The sequence below is a fragment of the Stenella coeruleoalba genome, assembly GCF_951394435.1.
Source record: "Stenella coeruleoalba genome assembly, chromosome: 19".
Lineage (NCBI taxonomy): Eukaryota > Metazoa > Chordata > Mammalia > Artiodactyla > Delphinidae > Stenella > Stenella coeruleoalba.
Window position 1 is genome coordinate 13,770,838 of NC_137165.1, and position 20,720 is coordinate 13,791,557.

Sequence of the window (20,720 nt, forward strand, 5' to 3'; positions counted from 1 at the left end):
TTTGCCAACTTTGGTTTCCTTGTGAATGTTAGAAAAGGGAAGACTTCCCTGGTGGCGCAGTGGTTAAGAATCCGCCTGCCAGTGCAGGGGACACGGGTTCGATCCCTGGTCTGGGAAGATACCACATGCCGCGGAGCAACTAAGCCCATGAGCCACAACTACTGAGCCCACGTGCCTAGAGCCCGTGCTCCGCAACAAGAGAAGCCACTGCAATGAGAAGCCCGCGCACCGCAGCGAAGAGCAGCCCCCACTCGCCGCAACTAGAGAAAGCCCGCGTGCAGCAACAAAGACCCAACACGGCCAAAAACTAAAAAATTAATTAAGAAAAAAAAAAGGGAGAGGACCCCTAGAAGGCAGCCAGGGGTCTTGTATTATAATTTTTGCCTTATGCCCAGAAGGAAGGAGGCTGGGCTCCCTCCCTGGGGGAGAGAGTAGGAGTGACCAGTAGCTGCAACATGGCCTCCCTCTTTCATTGACTGTCCATGGAAAGGCCACTCAGCCTGGCCCAGTGCTGTGGCGGAGGGCGGGTTGTCACACAGTCCCTGCCGTGTGGTCCTCAGCCTGGCAGGCAGGCCTAGTGAATGGAAACAGCCCAGTGTGGGAAGTACAGGCATCAAGGGCACAGTGACGAGAGGTTGACTCAGGTGGGGATGAGGGTTGCTGACACTTCAGAGAAGAAAACATTTGAAGTGGGTCTCAAAGGGTAATCTCCAAACTCCACTGCAAGTGACAAACCCAATTCAAACTGGCTTAAACAGAAAAGGACATTTATTAGCATTAACAGCTTAACAGTTCCAGGGTAGGGCTCCTTCTAGGCACTCACTATCAGGAATGTGTCTGGAACCATCTTGGCTCAGCCTTTCTGGGTGGTGGCTTCATTCTCAGGCAGGTTCTCCACTCGTGTAGTGGCAGCAGCAGCTACGGGCAGCTCCAGGCTTGCATTCTGTAATTCAGCATCGGAAGCAGAGAAAGAAAGTGCCTCTTTCCCAGTGATTCCAAAGTCTCAGCTGATTCTCAGTGGAGCAGCTTGAATGAGGTGCTCTTCCCTGACCCGGTCCGTGTAGTGAGGGAGAAGAGCTCATTCTAATATATGCCTGCCGGGCCTGGGTCATGTGCCTGCTCCCCCCCAGGCAGAAGCAGGAACCACACCTGATTGCAAGGACCAAGACTGCGAGCAGATAAATTTCCCCCCTAATCAGAGTGCTGCCTGCAGAAGAAAGGGAGTAAGTGTTGCAATCTGCAACCACAGAGCTCCTTGGCAGGCTAAGAGTTTTCCCAAAAGAGAAGGGCCTTGTAGGTAGAAGGAATGGCAGGTGCAAGGCTTAAAGGCAAGGAGAGGTTTAGTTTGGAGTCAGGCTACCTGCCAAGGGGTTTAGATTCATCACCTAGGACAGAAGTTCCCAAAGAACAGATACCACGTCATGTATGACTTATCTTGGGTTTGGCACAATCCTGTGAACACACCTAGATTTGGACACCTCCCTGCGAATTAAGTTAAAGAAAAATGAAAGCACCACAATAATTTGTTCACTCTGTCAGTAGTAACTGCGGTTCCAAGAAGCTGACACCAAGAAGCCGACAGATAAGATAAGCATTGTGATAGGTGCAATTACCAGCTTTACAACTGTAACAACACGCCTTCCTCTAGCAAGTTGGAGCACATGTGAGAGTGACGCCCCAGACATAGCCCAGATGCAGCCGAGGACACGTCCTTTTGAGAAGTAACCAAGAATGCTTTGCACCCCTTGCTCACCTCCTGTGGGAAGTGCAGTGCCCTCCAGGAGATACCTGACAATTACAGGAAGCTAACTTTGAACAAGTGCCTCCACTGGACTCTCCTTTCATTCATTTCATCATTCGACCAATATTCACTTAATGCCTATATGCCAGGCTCTCTGCCAGGCACTTGAGATATAGCAGGAGCAAAAAGACCAAAATCCTTGCTCTTACGGAGCTTGCATTCTAGAGGGGAAGAAAGGACAACGCATGAAACAGATCTGTAAAATTAGAAGGGGATAAGTGCAAGGAAAATCAAGCAGAGAAGGGGGAGTGGGAGAGTGGAGTATGCAGTTTGCAGTGTCAAATGGGCGGGTGAGGGAAGGTTTCCCTGAAGAGGCAACGTTGGAGCAGAGACCTGAAGGAGGTCTCTGAGGGAGTGACTGTGGAGATCCGGGCAGACGGAACAGCAAGTCAAAGCATGGAGGAAGAGGATGGTTAGTGGGACCAGAGAGGAGTGGGCAGGAGGAGAAGAGGAGAAGATAGGCATACTTGCATCTCACCGCCTTCAGATGTTCTCGATTTTTCTCAGCTCCACAAGGACAGAGACAAGGAAGTTGGCACCCTCTCCTTTCTTTTCTTTTTTTTTTTTTTTTTTGGCTGCACCGTGTGGCATGCAAGATCTTAGTTCCCCTGCAGTGGAAGTACAGAGCTCTAACCACTGGACCACCAGGGAATTCCCAGGCACCTTCTCCTTGTTTCCTCCCTGCAAAAGGCATCTGTGTGAGCAGCTCTCCTAAAGGATGGGGCAATCAGGGGGAATTACATCGTAGCAAAGCAGACAAATGATTCTCAAAAGCCCTGCAGCATGTCACCCCTGGGAACATCTCACTGACCTTTCTAGGAAGGTCCCATCTCCTGCCTTGGTTCCCAGCATGCTCTCCTCCCCTCTACCTGCCTTGCAATCCCCTCACTTTTCTCCCCAGAGCTTTCCCCTAGTGTCTGCCTCCAGACCCTACCTTTGTACATCTTTAGACAGGTCCTTGTCTCTGCAAAACTATGGGCTACCCACTGGGGGTGGGGCATCTCTCTTCTTCATTATCCAGAAACTCCAGCAGAGACTTGGAAATTTTTCTGTCTCCTTTCTCTCTCCTCGTCTCCATCCATGGATGAAAACTGGGCAGAAGTGTACTTTCCCACCAACACCAATGGTGCCTATACACCCACCAACTTTTGTCTCTCCCTTTCTCTCTCACACACACTTTGCAATATGTGTCAGTTTTCTCTCTAAATAGCAATTGTTGTCATCTTCATAAATAATCTTTTTTTTTTAAAGGAAAAGCGAGTGTGAGTAGCCCAACTCCAGAGGGCTTCATTTACTTAGTACCCTGGAGTTGTGCAGCACATGACTTGCACAGATGTACGAGGCAGTTTTCATCATCTTAGGAGACATAGGCAGGAAAATAGGTCCTTGCACCTCTGCTCCTCGTCCTTTGCTAAAATAAGAAATGTGGGACTTCCCTGGTGGCGCAGTGGTTAAGAATCCGCCTGCCAGTGCAGGGGACACGGGTTCGAGCCCTGGTCCGGGAAGATCCCACATGCCGCGGAGCAACTAAGCCCGTGAGCCACAACTACTGAGCCCGTGTGCCGCAACTAGTGAGGCTGCGCTCTAGAGCCCGTGTACCACAGCTACTGAAGCCCGCGCCCCTAGAGCCCGTGCTCCACAACAAGAGAAGCCACCGCAATGAGAAGCCTGTGCACCGCAATGAAGAGTAGCCCCCACTCAACGCAATTAGAGAAAGCCCGCCTGAGCGCAGCAGCAGACCCAACTCAGCCTAAATAAATAAATTTATTTTAAAAATAAATAAAATAAGGAATGCCTTTCTTCTCCTTTTTTTTTTTTTTTTTGCCACACCACTTGTGGATCTTAGTTCCCCAACCAGGGATTGAACTGCCCTCGGTAGTGAAAGCACGGAGTCCTAACCTCTGGACCGACAGGGAATTCCCAGGAATGCCTTTCTTTGGTTAGATGGGAGGGAGTAGAGGACTTTGATGTGATTTTCTCTTGAACAGGGAAGCCTTCCCTTTCTTTTCTCCTTTCGTCTCTGCTTCTCCGTCAGGCAACTCCAGGAGCATCTTCCTAAACAAGAAGGTCACATTCTTTACATTCTTTGAAGGGCAGATCTCAGGCTTATCAGGGGCCAAAAGCCACCATTATTAGCTGTAAATCCTTATGTATGAAGGGGAGAGGAGAAGAGAAAGGAGGAAGGGGCAGAGGGGCTTGCCTTCTTCTTGTCCCAAGGCCATTCCTGTTCCCACCTTGTTGGCCTCTGCATTTATAGGTTCTCTGTGCTCCAAGGAAGAACACACTTGAATAGCTGCTTGGTGCTGGGTATCCCCTCCTTACCAACCTCCTTGCTTACTTTCCAGCTTAGTTATGATTTGTTCTCTCCTCCCTCTCTCTGTCTTCTTTTTCTCTCTTTGTTTCTTTCCTTCCTTCCTTTCTTTCTTTCTCCCTCACCCCCTCTTTCTTTTCTTTTCTTTTAAGGTATTTTCTTCTGTCATGTCCATGTGCCCCAGAGAGGGGGCTTAGAGGCACGGCTTCAGATCCCTATAGGCAGGACCTTACCCAGTCATCCTGGGGAAATGAAGAGCAGGCATGTCTCTTTCCCAAAGGACCAGAATTCACCCTGGGCTGGCTTCTTCTGCTGGCTTGTGGTGACATGCTGTGACTAAGCCAGGGTCATGATGAATCACCCACAGCAGGGAAGTTATCCTTGCTCCCCAACCCTTTCCAGAGTAGGCCCAGGGGTGTGTGAAGTGGGTCTGGAATAGGTGTGTTATTCATATAAGACCATAAAACCCAGGGCTGACTGATTAAAAAAAAAAAATCTGTTTCTGCCATCCTTTCCCCACCCCCATCTCTTGCCATTCCTATCCCAGAAGCCTGAGGATAGAGCAGAGTGACCATAGTTCTCTTCTCCTCCCAGGATTTGAATTCCGGCTCCCAACTCAGTGGCTATGTGTATCTGGTCAAGTCACCTAACTCTCTGGCTTCATCTGTAGAATGGGACCAACCCATAAGGTTGTTGAGAGGATTAAAAGAAATGATCTATCTAAGGGCAGTTAGCTCTATGTCTGGCAAGTAGTATTCCTGAATAAATGTTAGCTGTTTTTTTTTTTAAAATTTATTTATTTGCCTTTTTTTTTTTTTTGGCTGCGTTGGGTCTTCGTTGCTCTGTGCCGACTTTCTCTAGTTGCGGCAAGTGGGGGCTACTCTTTGTTGCAGTGCGCGGGCTTCTCATTGTGGTGGCTTCTCTTGTTGCGGAGCACGGGCTCTAGGCGCACGGGCTTCAGTAGTTGTGGCACTCAGGCTCAGTAGTTCTGGCTCGCAGGCTCTAGAGCGCAGGTCAGTAGTTGTGGCGCATGGGCTTAGTTGCTCCACAGCATGTGGGATCTTCCTGTACCAGGGCTCGAACCCATGTCCCCTGCACTGGCAGGCGGACTCTTAACCACTGCGCTACCAGGGAAGCCCTGTTAGCTGTTATTATGAAATGATTATGGAGTGTGTCCTACACTAGATGCCTGGCCTTTGAGGAGATCTAGCATGGAATGCAGACGTGTAAATCAAAGATTACAGTATAAGAAGTAAGAACTCTAATAGAGATAATATGGACATTGTGTTGTAGATGCAGAGAGGGAGTGATGTGATGGTCAAGAAAGGGGAGGCATTTGAGTTTGAGATCCCAAAAGGAGTGAAGGGTATTCCAGAAAGAAGAAACACAAGATTCATGTAGGAGTGGTGAAGATGAGACTGTGGCCTGGTTTCATACTGTGAGATAAACTGTGAGTTCTAACACCTGGAGACTGTTAAAAGTTTTACACAGGGTAGCAGCAGACTCAGAGCTATAATTTAGAAAGTGCAAACTGGCAGATGTGTGTTATGCGATTAGGGGCAGCAAGAGTATAGAACACCAGTGAGCAGGCTGTCACAGGAATACAGATATAGATATGGGATGCAGAGATAGAAATGATCTTGATGGCAGGGAGAGCAGAGGATACCCATGACCACAATTAGAGTTTAGAGGATCTGGGCAGATGACTGCGAGCCTCAACGGAGAGGAGAACTCCATACTTCTACCTGGCTTGGCACACTCTGTTCCCTTTGTCTTGAATTCTCTTCCCCGATTGCCATTCAATATTCAGCTCAAGCCACCTCCTCTGGGAAGCCCTCTTGGATTCCTCTACAGAGTGGATTAGGGGGCCCTGCTCTGTATTCCTAGAGCCCCTTGTCCCTTCCCCATCGTGTCACTTGTTATTCCTTCGTCATTGACTGTTTCCTGGTTCCTCCTACTGTTCTGAGAATTCGGTGAGGAAAGGGCCCAGCCTTGATGACCTTTGCACCAGCAGGACAAATGTGGTCAACTGTTTGCTGAATGAATCAATGAAAACAAGAACTTTAGCAGGCCTGCGGAGAAGCTGGAGGAACCATCAGAAAAAGACTGTCTCAGGGAACTCAGGCCCTGGGGCCACATCACCTTTTTACTCTAATTTTGTCTCCTAGTCACTGCCTAGAAACCTGGGCCTTCCAGGAACTTGAAACCCGGAGAAGCGAAGAACCGTGTGGCCAACAGTGGACTGGTAGCTGAGGCCCCGCCCCTCGGCCTTAGACTCCGCCTCTCCACCCTCTGCAGTCCCGATCCCCGCCACGCGACGACGCCCAAGAGGTCGCATGCGCAGTGCGCTCAAGAGCTGTGCCTTGCCCTTCTCCCAATGGCGGGCCGCGGTCCCCTTCCCGGCATCCTCCCAGGGGCAGGGAGCGCGTCATTTCCGGTGGGGAAGGCCCGCGGCCTCCGCCGCCATTTCGGGCGCTGCTGAGAGGCTGAGACCCGAGCCGGTCCGCTGGGCGGCGGGCGCCGGGGCTGGAGGGGCGCGCGCGGCGGCGGCGGCCCAGCGTGTAGGCGCGGAGGCGGCCATGGCAGGCAACTTCGACTCGGAGGAGCGGAGTAGCTGGTACTGGGGGCGGCTGAGTCGGCAGGAGGCGGTGGCGCTGTTGCAGGGCCAGCGGCACGGGGTGTTCCTGGTGCGGGACTCGAGCACCAGCCCCGGGGACTATGTGCTCAGCGTCTCCGAGAACTCGCGCGTCTCCCACTACATCATCAACAGCAGCGGCCCGCGCCCGCCGGTGCCACCGTCGCCCGCCCAGCCTCCGCCCGGTGAGGGACGGACGGGACGGGAGGCCCCGGGCGGGGGTGAGGGCCGCGTAACTCCCCAGCTTGGCCGGCTGCTCCTCGAGAGCTGACCCCCACGAGGGACGTAGGCAGAGGGCCGGAGTGACCGTGGCCCGGGGGACAGCCAGCTGCCGGGGCTCGCTCCCACGGACGAGCGGGAGTGTGTGGGGGAGGAGGAGCCGCTGACCCAGGCCTCTGGGTGTGACTTGGGAGGACAGCCCAGGGGAAGGGGAACTGCTTCGGCCCCAGGGTGGGGCTAGCGCCAGAGCAGGGCCGAGCAACGTGGGGACAAAAGAGCTGAGGGGGATGTTGGCACTGCGGGGGCATCACTTGGCAGCGGTGCCCGGAATGAATCCGATAATCCTACAAGTGGCTTTTTAGGCTTGAAACATTTCCTGCAGTGTTGGAGAGCCGGGTTTGGCCATACTCCCCTGGTGGCCTTTGGTAGGAAGTCACCGCATACTGGCCGGGAGGGATGGAGACACCCTCAGGAAACCGGTCAGCTTTTTCCTTTCTTGGGCATTTTTCCAAAATACTTTTACCGTCCTCTTCCCCCGCGGAGGATGAAGGTGGTGAGCTAAGTGCCTTGGTTATAAAAGAAAGGCCTCTGTGACCAGCCCAGAATAAGCTGATGACCGGCTGACTGTGTTCAAGAGATCTTAGCGTCCAGAGACTGCCCTCCACAATGAGGGGGTTCTAGTTTTCAAAGCGATTAGTGGAGGAAAGATTTTTTTTCAGGAAATAATTCAGAAATAAGACAGTGGAGACAATCACTTCCCTGAAAGTGAATGGTACTTCATTTTTTTCTTGGACCTCAGCATTGTCTGTCTTGTACTCCAGGGCCTCTCCTTGTTCAGTAACTTTGAGGGCTGTGGCCTGAGTCTTCCTAGATGTTGGGAACAGACCCTGCTGAGCTGATTCTCTGAGAATTTAAATTATCTGTACCGGATCTTCCTTGCCAGAGATTGAGATGTGACTCTCTTACCCATGCCATTGGAGTTGTTTGGGGAGTATTAAGGAGATTTAGGCACTTAGTACTTGAGATTTGTGAGGTACAGAGTAATTCTGAGGTTGCTGTTATCTGTGGAACAGCACCAAGAGTCTTAGCACCTTCTCACTGTTCCCAAGTTGAAGCAGTTTCATCCTGACCAGCTGAGACGAGATCCAGGCCAATCTCCTGTGAATTAGGAGGCTCCTGAACCAGCCTTTGCAGACTTGCCCTTTTAGGAGAGTCCTAATTTAGATTTATTCACTCTGGCCAGAAATGGGGAGATGGGGTAGTCTCTTTGTTGTTAACACATACCAATTTTAAAAAGAGAGTGGAGATTTTTTTTTAACTTTTTTTTCTTTTTAATAAATTTATTTATGTGTTTGTTTGTTTGTTTATTTTTGGGTGTGTTGGGTCTTCGTTGCTGTGTGCGGGCTTTCTCTAGTTGCGGTGAGCAGGGGCTACTCTTCGTTGCGGTGCACAGGCTTCTCATTGTGGTGGCTTCTCTTGTTGCGGAGCACCAGCTCTAGGTGTGTGGGCTTCAGTAGTTGTGGCACGCGGGCTCAGTAGTTGTGTCTCACGGGTTCTAGAGCGCAAGCTCAGTAGTTGTGGCACACGGGCTTAGCTGCTCTACAGCATGTGAGATCTTCCCAGACCAGGGCTCAAACCCATGTCCTCTGCATTGGCAGGCGGATACTTAACCACTGCGCCACCAGGGAAGTCCCAAGCTTGGGGATATTTAAGCCCACAGTTATCTGAGGTCTTTCTCAGTCCGGTTGGTTTAATAGCATTATAACATGAGATGGGAATATTTTTGTATTTACCCTAAATCAAATATGTTCTACTTTTTACCACCTTCATGGTGTTTAGGGTTTTGCATTACTGTGCAGTGACATGATGGCAAACGGTCCCTGAAACTCAATTCTCAACATTTTGTTTGTGTATGTGTTTTGTTGGTTGCAGAATGTGGAAATAGCAGCAGGCAGTTTTATTTGAGCTTTCCCCACATCTTGGTGTTACAACTTTAATCTCAGCTCTTACCTTAATATTGAGCTCCACCTTTTCATAACAGATATGAGGTCAGATCCTTGGCCCAAGAGAGAAGGTGTGGATTGCTAAAGTTTGTGCATGGGGTGTGGAAAGTTCATGGGCATTGTGGTCATTTTTCTTTCTGCCATGTACCCTGTTTTCCACATAGGGCAATTGATTCAGTTGCTGTCTTTATAAAAACTATTTAGTCTCTGTTCTCCCCCTCCCCGTCCAGCTCTTATTCTTTTGAAACCACACAGAAGAATTTCTTGAATTTTAGAAAGGCATATACAATATTAATAGCTAACATTTATTGACTGGTTATTCTATGCCAGGCAGTTTGCTGAATACTTTTTTTTTTTTTTTTGCGGTACGCGGGCCTCTCACTGTTGTGGCCTCTCCCGTTGCGGAGCACAGGCTCCAGACGCGCAGGCTCAGCGGCCATGGCTCACGGGCCCAGCCGCTCCGCGGCATGTGGGATCCTCCCGGACCGGGGCACGAACCTGTGTCCCCTGCATCGGCAGGTGGACTCCCAGCCACTCCGCCACCAGGGAAGCCCCCCCCTTTTTTTTTTTTCTTCTGAATACTTTATGTGCCTTGTCTCATTTACTGTCTATAACGATCTAGTGAGGAAAGTACTATGATCTCCACTTATTAAAATATTTCCATTTTATAGGTGAGGAGACTGAGAGAGATAAAGTAAATTGCCCAAAATCACACACCTAGTAAATGACTGAGCCAGAATTTGAACCTAGGAATTGTGACCTGAGAGCTGACACTATTACACTGTATTCCTTTCTGTCAAAGCCAGTTTTCTTTTGAGATCCCACAGTGCACTTTGAGGACTCAACACTTTTGTCTCTGCCCTCGGTCCCAGGTTCTGTTTAAAGACCAAAAGGAAAGAATGACAAGAAGAAACTGGCTTTAGTGTTCAGAGAATACACATCTGCTATCTGAAGTTGGTGACAAAGAGGCTTTTAATAACCTTATTTGGCAGATTGAATATGGGAAATGAGCTTTTTGTTTAGGGTTATATAGTGTATTTTGTAGAGATAATGTAGAAGATGAATTTGTATGGAATGGCTTAGATATAGATTTTAGAGGCATAGGGACAAAATAGACCAGGTATTCTCAACCTTTTCCAGTGAACCTGTTTGGTGTTTTTTTGTTTTGTTTTTTTAAATATTTATTTATTTCTTTGGCTGCACTGGGTCATAGTTGTGGCATGCAGGATCTTTAGTTGTGGCATGTGGGATCTAATCTGACCAGGGATCAAACCCGGGCCCCTGCATTGGGAGCGTGGAGTCTTAACCACTGGACCACCAGGGAAGTCCCCACCAGTGAACTTGTTTTTAACATAAGCGTTTAGCTCCCACAGGCTACCAGTGCTGCCATTGCCTGGAAGTGACCTGACTGTGCCCCAGGGCCATAGCACAGGGCTTGGTCAAGTCTACTGGTCATACTCTGTCAGCTGTACCTCTTGGAAAGACTTTGCAATCATTGATGGATCCACTAGTTTTTTCCTCTTGGAACATGAGGTTTTACTAGACCTTGTCCAGTAGACAATCAATAAAACTGAGTAAATATGACTTGGGAAAGTAGTTATAAGCTTGTGCTCTGAAGCCTGGGTTTGAACCTTCCTTACCTGCTGCTTACTACTCATATAACTTTGGGCAGCTTCTTTAACGTCTCTCTGCCTCAGTTTCCTTATCTGTGAAAGAGGAGAAATAGTAATACTGACCTCATAGGGTTGTTTCGAGGATTCAGTGAGTTTTAGTGTATTAGGAATGGAACTGGCATATAGTTAGTAAGTACTCAGTAAGCATTAGGTATATTAATCTGTGTGGTTGAGAGGGAAGAGTTGAAGCAAGGTGGAAAACTGTTCTCAGCTTTGAGAGGCTTACAGCATGTCTGAAGGAGTAAGTGCTGGGTGGAGGGGGGTGGGGTGCATCAAGAAGCGTGAAAGAACCTTGGATCCAGTACATGGAAATAAGATGGCGCCTGCCGTCACCTGCTCAACCCAGAGCCTCCCACCTGTTGCTCTAGTGGGTGAGTGGAGCATAAAAACTTGCCTCGTTTTGGGGGTGGGGGTAGAAGCTAGGGTGATAACTGTACTGCCTCTTCAAAGTGGTGCTGGGTCAAGACACTTCTGGAGATCTTAGGGGACTGCGCGTTATTTACTGCTGCCTTTTTGTACCTTCAGCATCTGTTTCATTTGTTTACCTCATCTTTGTAGTTCTCAAGTCTGGTCCTCATGATTTGCTCTTTAATATTAGAGTATCCCTCCATTCATTGGTTCTGGAGAAGTTCTTCAGTGAGTTACTTAAAGGTTTTAGACCCAAAAAAAAAAAAAAAATTCCTTGGTAAAAGGAGGTGGGTTTATTTATTGCAGAACTTCTCCAAGCCTTTACTATGCTCATGTGAAATTATGACTCTAAGAGAGGCAGGTATTGGATACTGGGTCTTTCAAAGCAGTTTGACCACGGAACTTCTTGAGAAGCATCTTGAGATTCTGTGGAAGCTTCTCTAGGAAACAGTGCAGCAGACTCTGGATTTGGGGATGAATTGAAAACTTCTAAAGGAATTCGGAGGTTTGGGGGTATGTGTTAAACTGATTTGCTTTTTATTGGGCACCTATAATATACCAGCTACTTTCAGGAACTTTATTAGTTAGGAATTAGGCCCTGTGAGAAGTTAAATAACAGCTAATATAGCTAGGAAATAGAGACAGAATTCATCAAACCTGGTGAGTCTGAATCTGCAAAGTATACCATGCTGACATCCACCATTTTTAGGAAGTTCTATTTGCTTAGGAAACCGTACATCTTGATACGTCTTCAGTATACTTTCTTTTTTTTTAACATCTTTATTGGCGTATGATTGCTTTACATTGTTGTGTTAGTTGCTACTGTATAACAAAGTGAATCAGCTATATGTATACATATATCCCCATATCCCCTCCCTCTTGCGTCTCCCTCCCACCCTCCCTATCCCACCCCTCTAGGTGGTCACAAAGCACCGAGCTGATCTCCCTGTGCTATGCAGCTGCTTCCCACTAGCTATCTATTTTACGTTTGGTAGTGCATATATGTCCGTGCCACTCTCTCACTTTGTCCCAGCTTACCCTTCCCCCTCCCCATATCCTCAAGTCCATTCTCTAGTAGGTCTGTGTCTTTATTCCCGTCTTGCCCCTAGGTTCTTCATGACTTTTTTTTTTTTTCCAGTATACTTTCTCAAATGGAAGTCAGTGGCCTTGTTAGCCCTTTGTATTGGACAGGTAGTGAGAGTGCTTAAGCAGCCTCTATAAATAGCATAGGCAGAGGAGAAAGAGGGAATGAGAATTAAAGAGGAAGTGCTGTGAGACTGAGAGGCTGATGATGGAGCCACTGTGGTGGTGCCCATGCCAGAAGTGATCTGGCCTGTTTAGCCCACAGAGCTCTTGGGTGTTCTTCATAAAACCTCCAGAGAGTGGTCTTGTAAAGACTGATGTAACTTGAGGGGTGAAATGTTTAGAAGTAATGAGTTGAGCATGTACAACTCTTTTGGTTAAAAGATACTTCTGACTGCATTGATTTTGATTTCTGATTGTGTTCATAACTGCACATTCAGAATCCAGCACAGGTTTAATGTAAAACAAGTCAGTGAGGTTTTCCAAGTCCCAGCTATGAGAACTCTGTTGTTCTGTTCTCTAGACTGACTGACTGTATCTCCTTCCTTTCCCGCCCTTCTATTTCCTGCCTTTGGCTGTTTGTGGTTGGAAGGAGATGAACTAAGGAAAAGGAACCAGAACGCATAGCTGTGGTGAGGTTTGGGCTTATCTGGGGCTTATGTATGTTCTGTTCCCCCTTCTTCTCTTCTTCTGGATCAGCAAAGCTTGATTGCCCCATATATCTAACTGTAACTGCTGCAGCAGTACACAAAAACAGGTATTCCTCTATGGAATAATTATAGTGTCATTAGAATAGGAAAAGAGGGAATTCCCTGGCAGTCCAGTGGTTAGGACTCCATGCTTTCATTGTCCTGGGCCTGGGTTTGATCCCTGGTTGGGGAACCAAGATCCCATAAGCCGCTTGGCGTGGCCAAAAAAAAAAAAAATTATATATATATATATATATATATATAGTTTTTTTTAAAGAAAGGTAAAGAATTTATAGGTAAATTTTCACTTGGTGTTTTCCTTGTATTTTTGTGTCTGTTGGAATTGCCAAGCAAAAATCAAACAAAAAAAATAGTGGGCCCAGTTCACATCATGAAGCATTTGAGCAAGAAGTGAATTGAACCAACTTGCTACCTTTCTGGCAGATGAACTGACGGTTTGTTTTCAGAATTCTCACACTGATCTTTTTAAGGGACTTGGCTTAGTTGTCTTATTTGTTCTTCTAAACCCTATCCCACCCCCCAATCCCCCCCAAAAAAAACCAAAACACATTTCACTTGGGATAGTACAGTAATTGGAGAAACCATAACAGTGGATGGAAGGGAGTAGTTGCCATCTTAGAATGAAAAGAGTACCTTAGAAGCATTCAGGGGACTTCCCTGATGGTCTAGTGGTTAGGACTTGGAACTTGCACAGCTGGGGGCCTGGGTTCCATCCCTGGTGTGATCCCTGGTTGGGGAACTAAGACCCCCAAGCTGCACAGTGTGAGCAAAAAAAAAAAAAAAAAAAAACTGTTCAGGAACAGAAAGAGCTGCTCTTTTATTGTGATTTTGTTGTATCTTAGAACATAATTTGTTGTTGCCACTAGTTTTTGTAAGAGCATGTCTCCAGTTGGAAGTGAAAGCCAGGGGAAAAAAATAATGTCTTCCTAAGACATGCTGCTACACTCCTTGCTTACTAACCACACTGTGTATGCTTGTATCCCCAACTATGCTGTGAGTTTCTCAAACTGGGAACAGATTTTGATTTAACTTTTCCTCACTTCAGAGTTATGTTCATTAAGAATAATATCTAACATGGGATTTCCCTGGTGGTCCAGTGGGTAAGACTCCATGCCCCCAATGCAGGGGGCCCGGGTTTGATCCCCGGTTGGGGAACTAGGTCCCGCGTGCCGCAACTAAGATCCCGCCTGCCGCAACTAAAGACTCAGTGCAGCCAAAATAAATAAGTAAATAAAAATATTTAAAAAAAGAATAATATCTAACACTTAATAAGCACGTACAGTCTGCCAACCACTGTCCCAAAAGGGTGACTAGTGAAAACCATATTAGCTGTTGTACCTTGGAATGTAGTTGGGTAAATTCTAGCAAGGGAGCTTTTCTTCCCAGGTGTCATCAGGACCATTTTCTAAGCTGGGGTGCTCTGCTGGTGTGAAGGTTCTCCCTACCACTTTGCCCTGGAGGCTTTCTTGACCAGGCAGTGCTAAGTAGGTCTTCTTGGAGCTCACACTGACCCTATCCTTAACATAGTTCCACAGACCTGAAAGTTCACTATAGCCTACCGGTGATAGGTGAGATAGCCATGCATCTCGTTTACCAGACTTGAATAGGAATAATTGCCCATCAGTGATCCGCTTTAGTGAAGAGAAACTCCAGAATATAGCACCACCATGCTCTGGTATGGTCATAACCAAAATCATCTCTCCAGTCCTGTACTTGGAGCTATTGGGTTGCATTATGCTGGTGTCTGATGAGTGTTTGCCATAGATGGACAGTCCTGGGTTTGGGCATGTATTTCAACATCTTGAGTTGGAGAGACAGCCAACATTATTGAATGTGGGCTATTAACTTGTTTTAGTTTACAGCCATGAATTCCACAGATGGACTTTTGCAATATAAGAAATGTGCATCTGTCCTCTCAATTGTGTCTTGATCTTTCTTTCATTTGGGTGAAAAGAGAAGGCACTCATCAGTACTCATTCTGTATTGAGGACTTTTGATTAACTTCCAAAGTTTGTCTCCTCACCTGTCTCCAGTAGAGAATTTTAAATGTACTTTTTCTGGTCTTTCTGGAAGAAGTGTTTTCTTCTAACATTGAACGAAATAGTTTGGTCTCATTTTTTTAGAGTGGTGAAGTGATTTAGACAGCTGGGCTACCACAATGTTCCTGTTTCACAGCATTAATGGCAAAGGGTTTTAGATGGGTGGGCTAGTCTTAATAGGAGTGGAGAGGGTAGATTGGCTGTTTCCCTTAACAAAGGAATCGAACAAGTAACTTTCACAAAAGAAGTACAAATAGTCAATAAACATGAAAAACATCAAACAATCAAAGATGTTATTTAAAAAGAGATATCCCTGCTGTTTGGCAAGGATATGGGGGAAATGGGAACTCATAAACTACTGGTGGGAGTGTAAAACTATACAAACTTTTTGGAGGACAGTTTGGCAACATAAACCTTAATGTAATTATTATTTTTTTAAAAAACTATTTATTTATTTATTTTGGCTGCATTGGGTCTTTGCTGCTGTGGTGAGGCAGGCTTTCCCTAATTGCGGTGAGCGGGGGCTACTCTTCGTTGTGGTGTGCGGGCTTCTCATTGCGGTGGCTTCTCGTTGCGGAGCACGGGCTCTAGGTGCACGGGCTTCAGTAGGTGCGGCCTGTGGGCTCAGTAGGTGCGGTGCGTGGGCTCTATAGCGCAGGCTCAGTAGTTGTGGCGTGCTGGCTTAGTTGTTCCGTGGGATCTTCCCAGACCAGGGCTCGAACCCGTGTCCCCTGCGTTGGCAGGCGGATTCTTTTTTTTTTTTTTTTTTGGCAGGCGGATTCTTAACCACTGTGCCACCAGGGAAGTCCAACCTTAATGTTCTTAATGTTTTTTTTGTTTTTTTTTTTTGATGTGGACCAGTTTTAAAGTCTTTATTGAATTTGTTACAGTATTGCTTCTGTTTTATGTTTTGGTTTTTTGGCCTGCATGTGGGATCTTAGCTCCCCGACCTGGGATCGAACCCGAACCCCCTGCGTTGGAAGGTGAAGTCTCAACCACTGGATCGCCAGGATGTCCCTAAACCTTAATGTTCTTACCCTTTGATCCAGCAATTGCATTTCAAGGAGTTTATCATAAGGAAGTAATAAAAATGTTCATTAGTAGACCAGAACAAAAACATAACAGCATTGTTTGCAATAGTGAAAAGTTGGGAATATTTTATAGCCATTAAAAGTCATATTCTTGAAGAATATGGGGAAATTTTTATTATATAAATATTATATAATAGAATATTGTATAAAGTAAAACATTTTTATTTTACAGTAGGAAAAGGGGCAAGGTATAAAATTATAGTAATCTAGTTATAAAAATGTATTTATGGGCTTCCCTGGTGGCGCATTGGTTGGGAGTCCGCCTGCTGATGCAGGGGACACGGGTTCGTGCCCCGGTCTGGGAAGATCCCACATGCCGCGGAGCGGCTGGGCCCGTGAGCCATGGCCGCTGAGCCTGCGCGTCTGGAGCCTGTGCTCTGCAACGGGAGAGGCCACAACAGTGAGAGGCCCGCGTACCGGAAAAAAAAAAAAAAAAAAAAAAAAAACTCCATGAAAAAGTTTTTGTAGAGCTATGCATTCCTTTATCAGGAAACCAAATAGTAAACAATCCAATTAAGATACTGATATTTTGGGTGCTTAGCAGAATGCAAGTTAAAGGTTTGTATTCCTCATTAGAAACTTTGTTTCTTATTTGAAGCAAAATACATTCATTTATTATCCTTCAATTCTAGAATCTCAGGATAGGGAGGGAACGCAGTTTAAAGTATGCCCTGTGTCAAAGGCCTCACACATCTTTGTGTCATGTGAATTTTAAGCATTCCTAATATGTCCTTTCTCTTGGACCCTCAGTGTGTCATCAGTTTGAGGATTTTAACCCTTCTTTATTTTCCTGAGCATCCTTGTTTACCTTTTTCAAGACCTGTTTGTTTCTAGGGGAACAGTCCAGTTTCCATGTTTTATTTAAGTGAAGATCTTATGAGTTGATTTTCAAGCAGTTAGCTTCTTAGTTCGTTGTCAGAAGAGAGATTGAGGTCATTAATTGTAGATTAAAAAGATAGTCTAAACCTTTTTCTTATTAGGAATTGTACATTCTAGATGTGAAGATACGAATGTATGATCCTGGTATAGATATCAAGCTCTCCCCACCTCTTCCTGGGATAGCTGCTGCAACTTATGAAAAAGGAGAGCTTGCTACATTTCCTGAGGTTGAAAAGAAGATTGTAACACAGCCTTGAACCGTTTGTACCCTGTAAATGGAATGGCAACAGAACACTTGGGGAGAATGAGCAAGAAGTCTCCATGTGGCTCTGTCTTTGATTCAGTATGAGAGCATGTCGTGACTGGTGTGGTTGGTCTATCATAGCCTTCTGACTCTGCTGCAGGTGGTGATAGGCATCTTTCTTCCTGGGGAATGTTTGAGCTACAAAGTATGATTTTAGTTTACTATTAGGAGAAGCAGTTATTTATTCTAGACAGGTTTTTGTTTGTTTGTTTCTTTCTTTCTTTCTGATTAAATATTGACTAAATGTGTTTGGGAAATGCTTAAAATCTACATTGCATCTCCAGTATAATATATCTTTAAATAATACCCTGCTCTGTTTTTTTCCAGGGGTGAGCCCCTCCAGACTCCGAATAGGAGATCAAGAATTTGATTCATTGCCTGCTTTACTGGAATTCTACAAAATACACTATTTGGACACTACAACATTGATAGAACCAGTTTCCAGATCCAGGCAGGGTAGTGGAGTGATTCTCAGGCAGGAAGAGGCAGAGTATGTACGAGCCCTCTTTGACTTTAATGGGAATGATGAAGAAGATCTTCCCTTTAAGAAAGGAGACATCCTGAGAATCCGGGATAAGCCTGAAGAGCAGTGGTGGAATGCGGAGGACAGCGAAGGCAAGAGGGGGATGATTCCAGTCCCTTACGTCGAGAAGTATAGACCTGCCTCCGCCTCAGTATCGGCTCTGATTGGAGGTAACCAGGAGGGTTCCCACCCACAGCCACTGGGTGGGCCGGAGCCCGGGCCCTATGCCCAACCCAGCGTCAACACTCCGCTCCCTAACCTCCAGAATGGGCCCATTTATGCCAGGGTAATCCAGAAGCGAGTCCCTAATGCCTACGACAAGACAGCCTTGGCTTTGGAGGTACATAACGTGTAAAATGTAGAAAGAAGAGATCTGCTACAGGGTCTCCCTTTCAGACCTCTTAGAGCTTTGTAGGAATGCTGAATACAAGCAACAGCATTGTGATGTTGTTATAGATGTCGAATGGTACTTTAACATTAAGTACTGATTTTGGCATTTAATGTTGGGTTTTCTCTTTTTTATGGAAAACCTATTTTGGAATGAGTAAGCTTAAAACTGTATAACTGAATGTTCTGATTGATCTACTAAACCATACTTTGACTACTTTAATAACACTACCTGAATTCACAGGAATTAACCTAAAATATTTTTTCTCATCTTCTATGTTCTAATCTGTTTCTTTCTTTCTGTTTATCATTATCTAAAACAAGGTGGGCTCACACAGATTTGAGTACAGTAAGTGGTGTCTATCAAAATACTTAAACTAATTTTCTTATAAAAATATAATGTTTTTACTTTAGGGGGTATGGGGTTTCTTACCATTGATTGATTGTATTCATCAAGTAATTCAGGAGGAATGGTAAAGTGTATAGGTATGAAGAGATACATACCCAAAAGTATTAATTCCCAGGAGCAGCAGGTTTACTTGGTCTTTGTTGTTTAATGCATTTTTTTTTTTTTTTTTTGTGGTACACGGGCCTCTCACTGTTGTGGCCTCTCCCGTTGCGGAGCACAGGCTCCGGACGCGCAGGCTCAGTGGCCATGGCTCACGGGCCCAGCCGCTCCGTGGCATGTGGGATCTTCCCGGACTGGGGCACGAACCCGTGTCCCCTGCATCGTCAGGCGGACTCTCAACCACTGCGCCACCAGGGAAGCCCTCTGTTTAATGCATTTTATAGACAAGAAGCCAGTTCCTCCTGAGGAATAAAGTTTTGCCTTTTACGGGTGAATAGTTATCCTTGGTAGCCCACCTCCTCTCGCCAACCATTGCATTGTATTTATTCCTGTCTTTAGCACTCACAGCTTTGTCCCTTATCTCCTCTCTTTCTCCTTCCGTCCCTCCCTTCTTTTCTTCTTCCTTTCTGAGTTATGCAGAGCTAGTGGTTCAGCATAAAAGCTAGTGTAGAAGTAGCATGCTTTCCAATCTTTCAGAGCCTTTCAGATATGGTAACTTGAATGTAAGTAGCTAAATTTCATAAGCACAGGCTGAAGTTTTGTGAGCACAAGTTAGCAGAGAAGGTGCAAAAGTATATTCTTGTAAACTGAAATCTCTAAATTTTGTTTCCTTTGGGTCATGTTTATACACTGAGGCGGGGGAGCTGCCCTTTAAGTGGGAGTATTAGCCTGTACAGTGAGCTGGAATTTATTTGAAGTAGTCTCTGATGTTGCTGGATTTGAAATTTTTCTTTTACATTCTGAATAATAGATGCAAAGGAGGGTTAGTTAGGTCTTACAGGTTTGACTGAAAAATGTGTGTTTTTAAGAGATCATGTTGTGACTTAATTGTGTCCTGGTTTTGATGAGAAATGAAATGTATATTGTCTAGGTCACACCACTTTTTCCCACTTAGAGTTTGGAGGGTAAGGAAAACAAGTTTCTAGCCTCATGTTTTCATTTAAGTTCAGATGATGGCAACAACCAACACAGTGCTGTGCTCATGACAGTTGTGACTCTTGACATTTATTGCAGACTGTTAGCACGGGGCTGGACTGTGAAAATAGCATTCTTGGAACAAGCCAGCTGACACCCAGTAGAGAATAGTTATCACATTAATTTTGCTTCCATTTGCAATTCCTTTCTCAAAGAGAATTGTTTTGTTTTGTCTTCTGGCTGCACTGTGTGGCTTGCAGGATCTTAGTTCCTTGACCAGGGATTGAACCCGGGCCCACTGCAGTGAAAGCGCCAAGTCCTAACCACTGGACCACGAGGGAATTACCAGAATTGTTTTTTGTTTTTTAAATTAATTAATTAATTAATTTTTTGGCTGCGTTGGGTCTTCGTTGCTGTGCGCGGGCTTTTTCTAGTTGTGGCGAGCAGGGGCGACTCTTCGTTGCGGTGTGCGGGCTTCTCATTGCGGTGGCTTCTCTTGTTGCGGAGCACGGGCTCTAGTTGCGTGGGCTTCAGTAGTTGCGGCACACGGGCTGTAGAGCTCAGGCTCAGTAGTTGTGGCGCATGGGCTTAGTCGCTCTGCGGCATGTGGGATCTTCCCGGACCAGGGATCGAACCTGTGTCCCTTGCCTTGGCAGGTGGATTCTTAACCACCAGAGAAGTCCCACCAGAATTGTTTTGAATGATGCCTGCCTTGATTAGAGGCTTTAGTGCCCAAAGATGGTTGAGCTGTTCTGCTACTGTGAAACCTAAATCTTGCAAAATAAAAACTAAAGTGGAAGACTAGTTTATGATTTCAGTAAGTTTTCTTTTTTGATTGGATATTAGTTTTGAGCCACATATGTTGATTGATAAAGATAGCTTCTTTCAAGTTAGAACAAATACCCCAAATAATAGCTTTAAAACACTGTATGTACTTAATAAAACATGATGTTAGTTTAGCATCATAGAAATCTAGAGCTGGAGAAGACCTTAGATATCCTTATTCGTTGTATGAAAAAAACTTACCTTGAGACAAATCGAATGGGTTGTTTAAACTAGTTGGAGGTGGAGATATGAGGAACCCAGATCTACCTTGGTGCCTTTTCAACCATACCCAGATTCAATCTGTGCTTCTTTTTGTTTTAGAACAGTGATGCTGCCCTCCTCAGTG

General features: G+C 45.9%; 1 protein-coding gene across 3 annotated transcripts in view; it reads left to right on the forward strand.

Annotated features, from left to right (window-relative positions):
• The first annotated feature begins 6,533 nt into the window (after positions 1 to 6,533).
• The window catches only part of CRK (CRK proto-oncogene, adaptor protein), a 29,635-nt gene continuing 15,448 nt past the window's right edge, over positions 6,534 to 20,720 (forward strand). For 2 of the 3 annotated variants that reach the window (XR_013825103.1, XM_079905366.1), the window contains exons 1-2: positions 6,534 to 6,932; positions 17,484 to 18,019. Coding sequence is in view for 2 of the 3 variants with exons in the window: in XM_079905366.1 (XP_079761492.1) it covers positions 6,692 to 6,932; positions 17,484 to 18,019 (777 nt within the window). In the remaining variant the exon portion in view is untranslated. The remainder of the gene's footprint in view (positions 6,933 to 17,483; positions 18,020 to 20,720) is intronic. The other variant, XM_079905367.1, reaches the window with a different exon arrangement.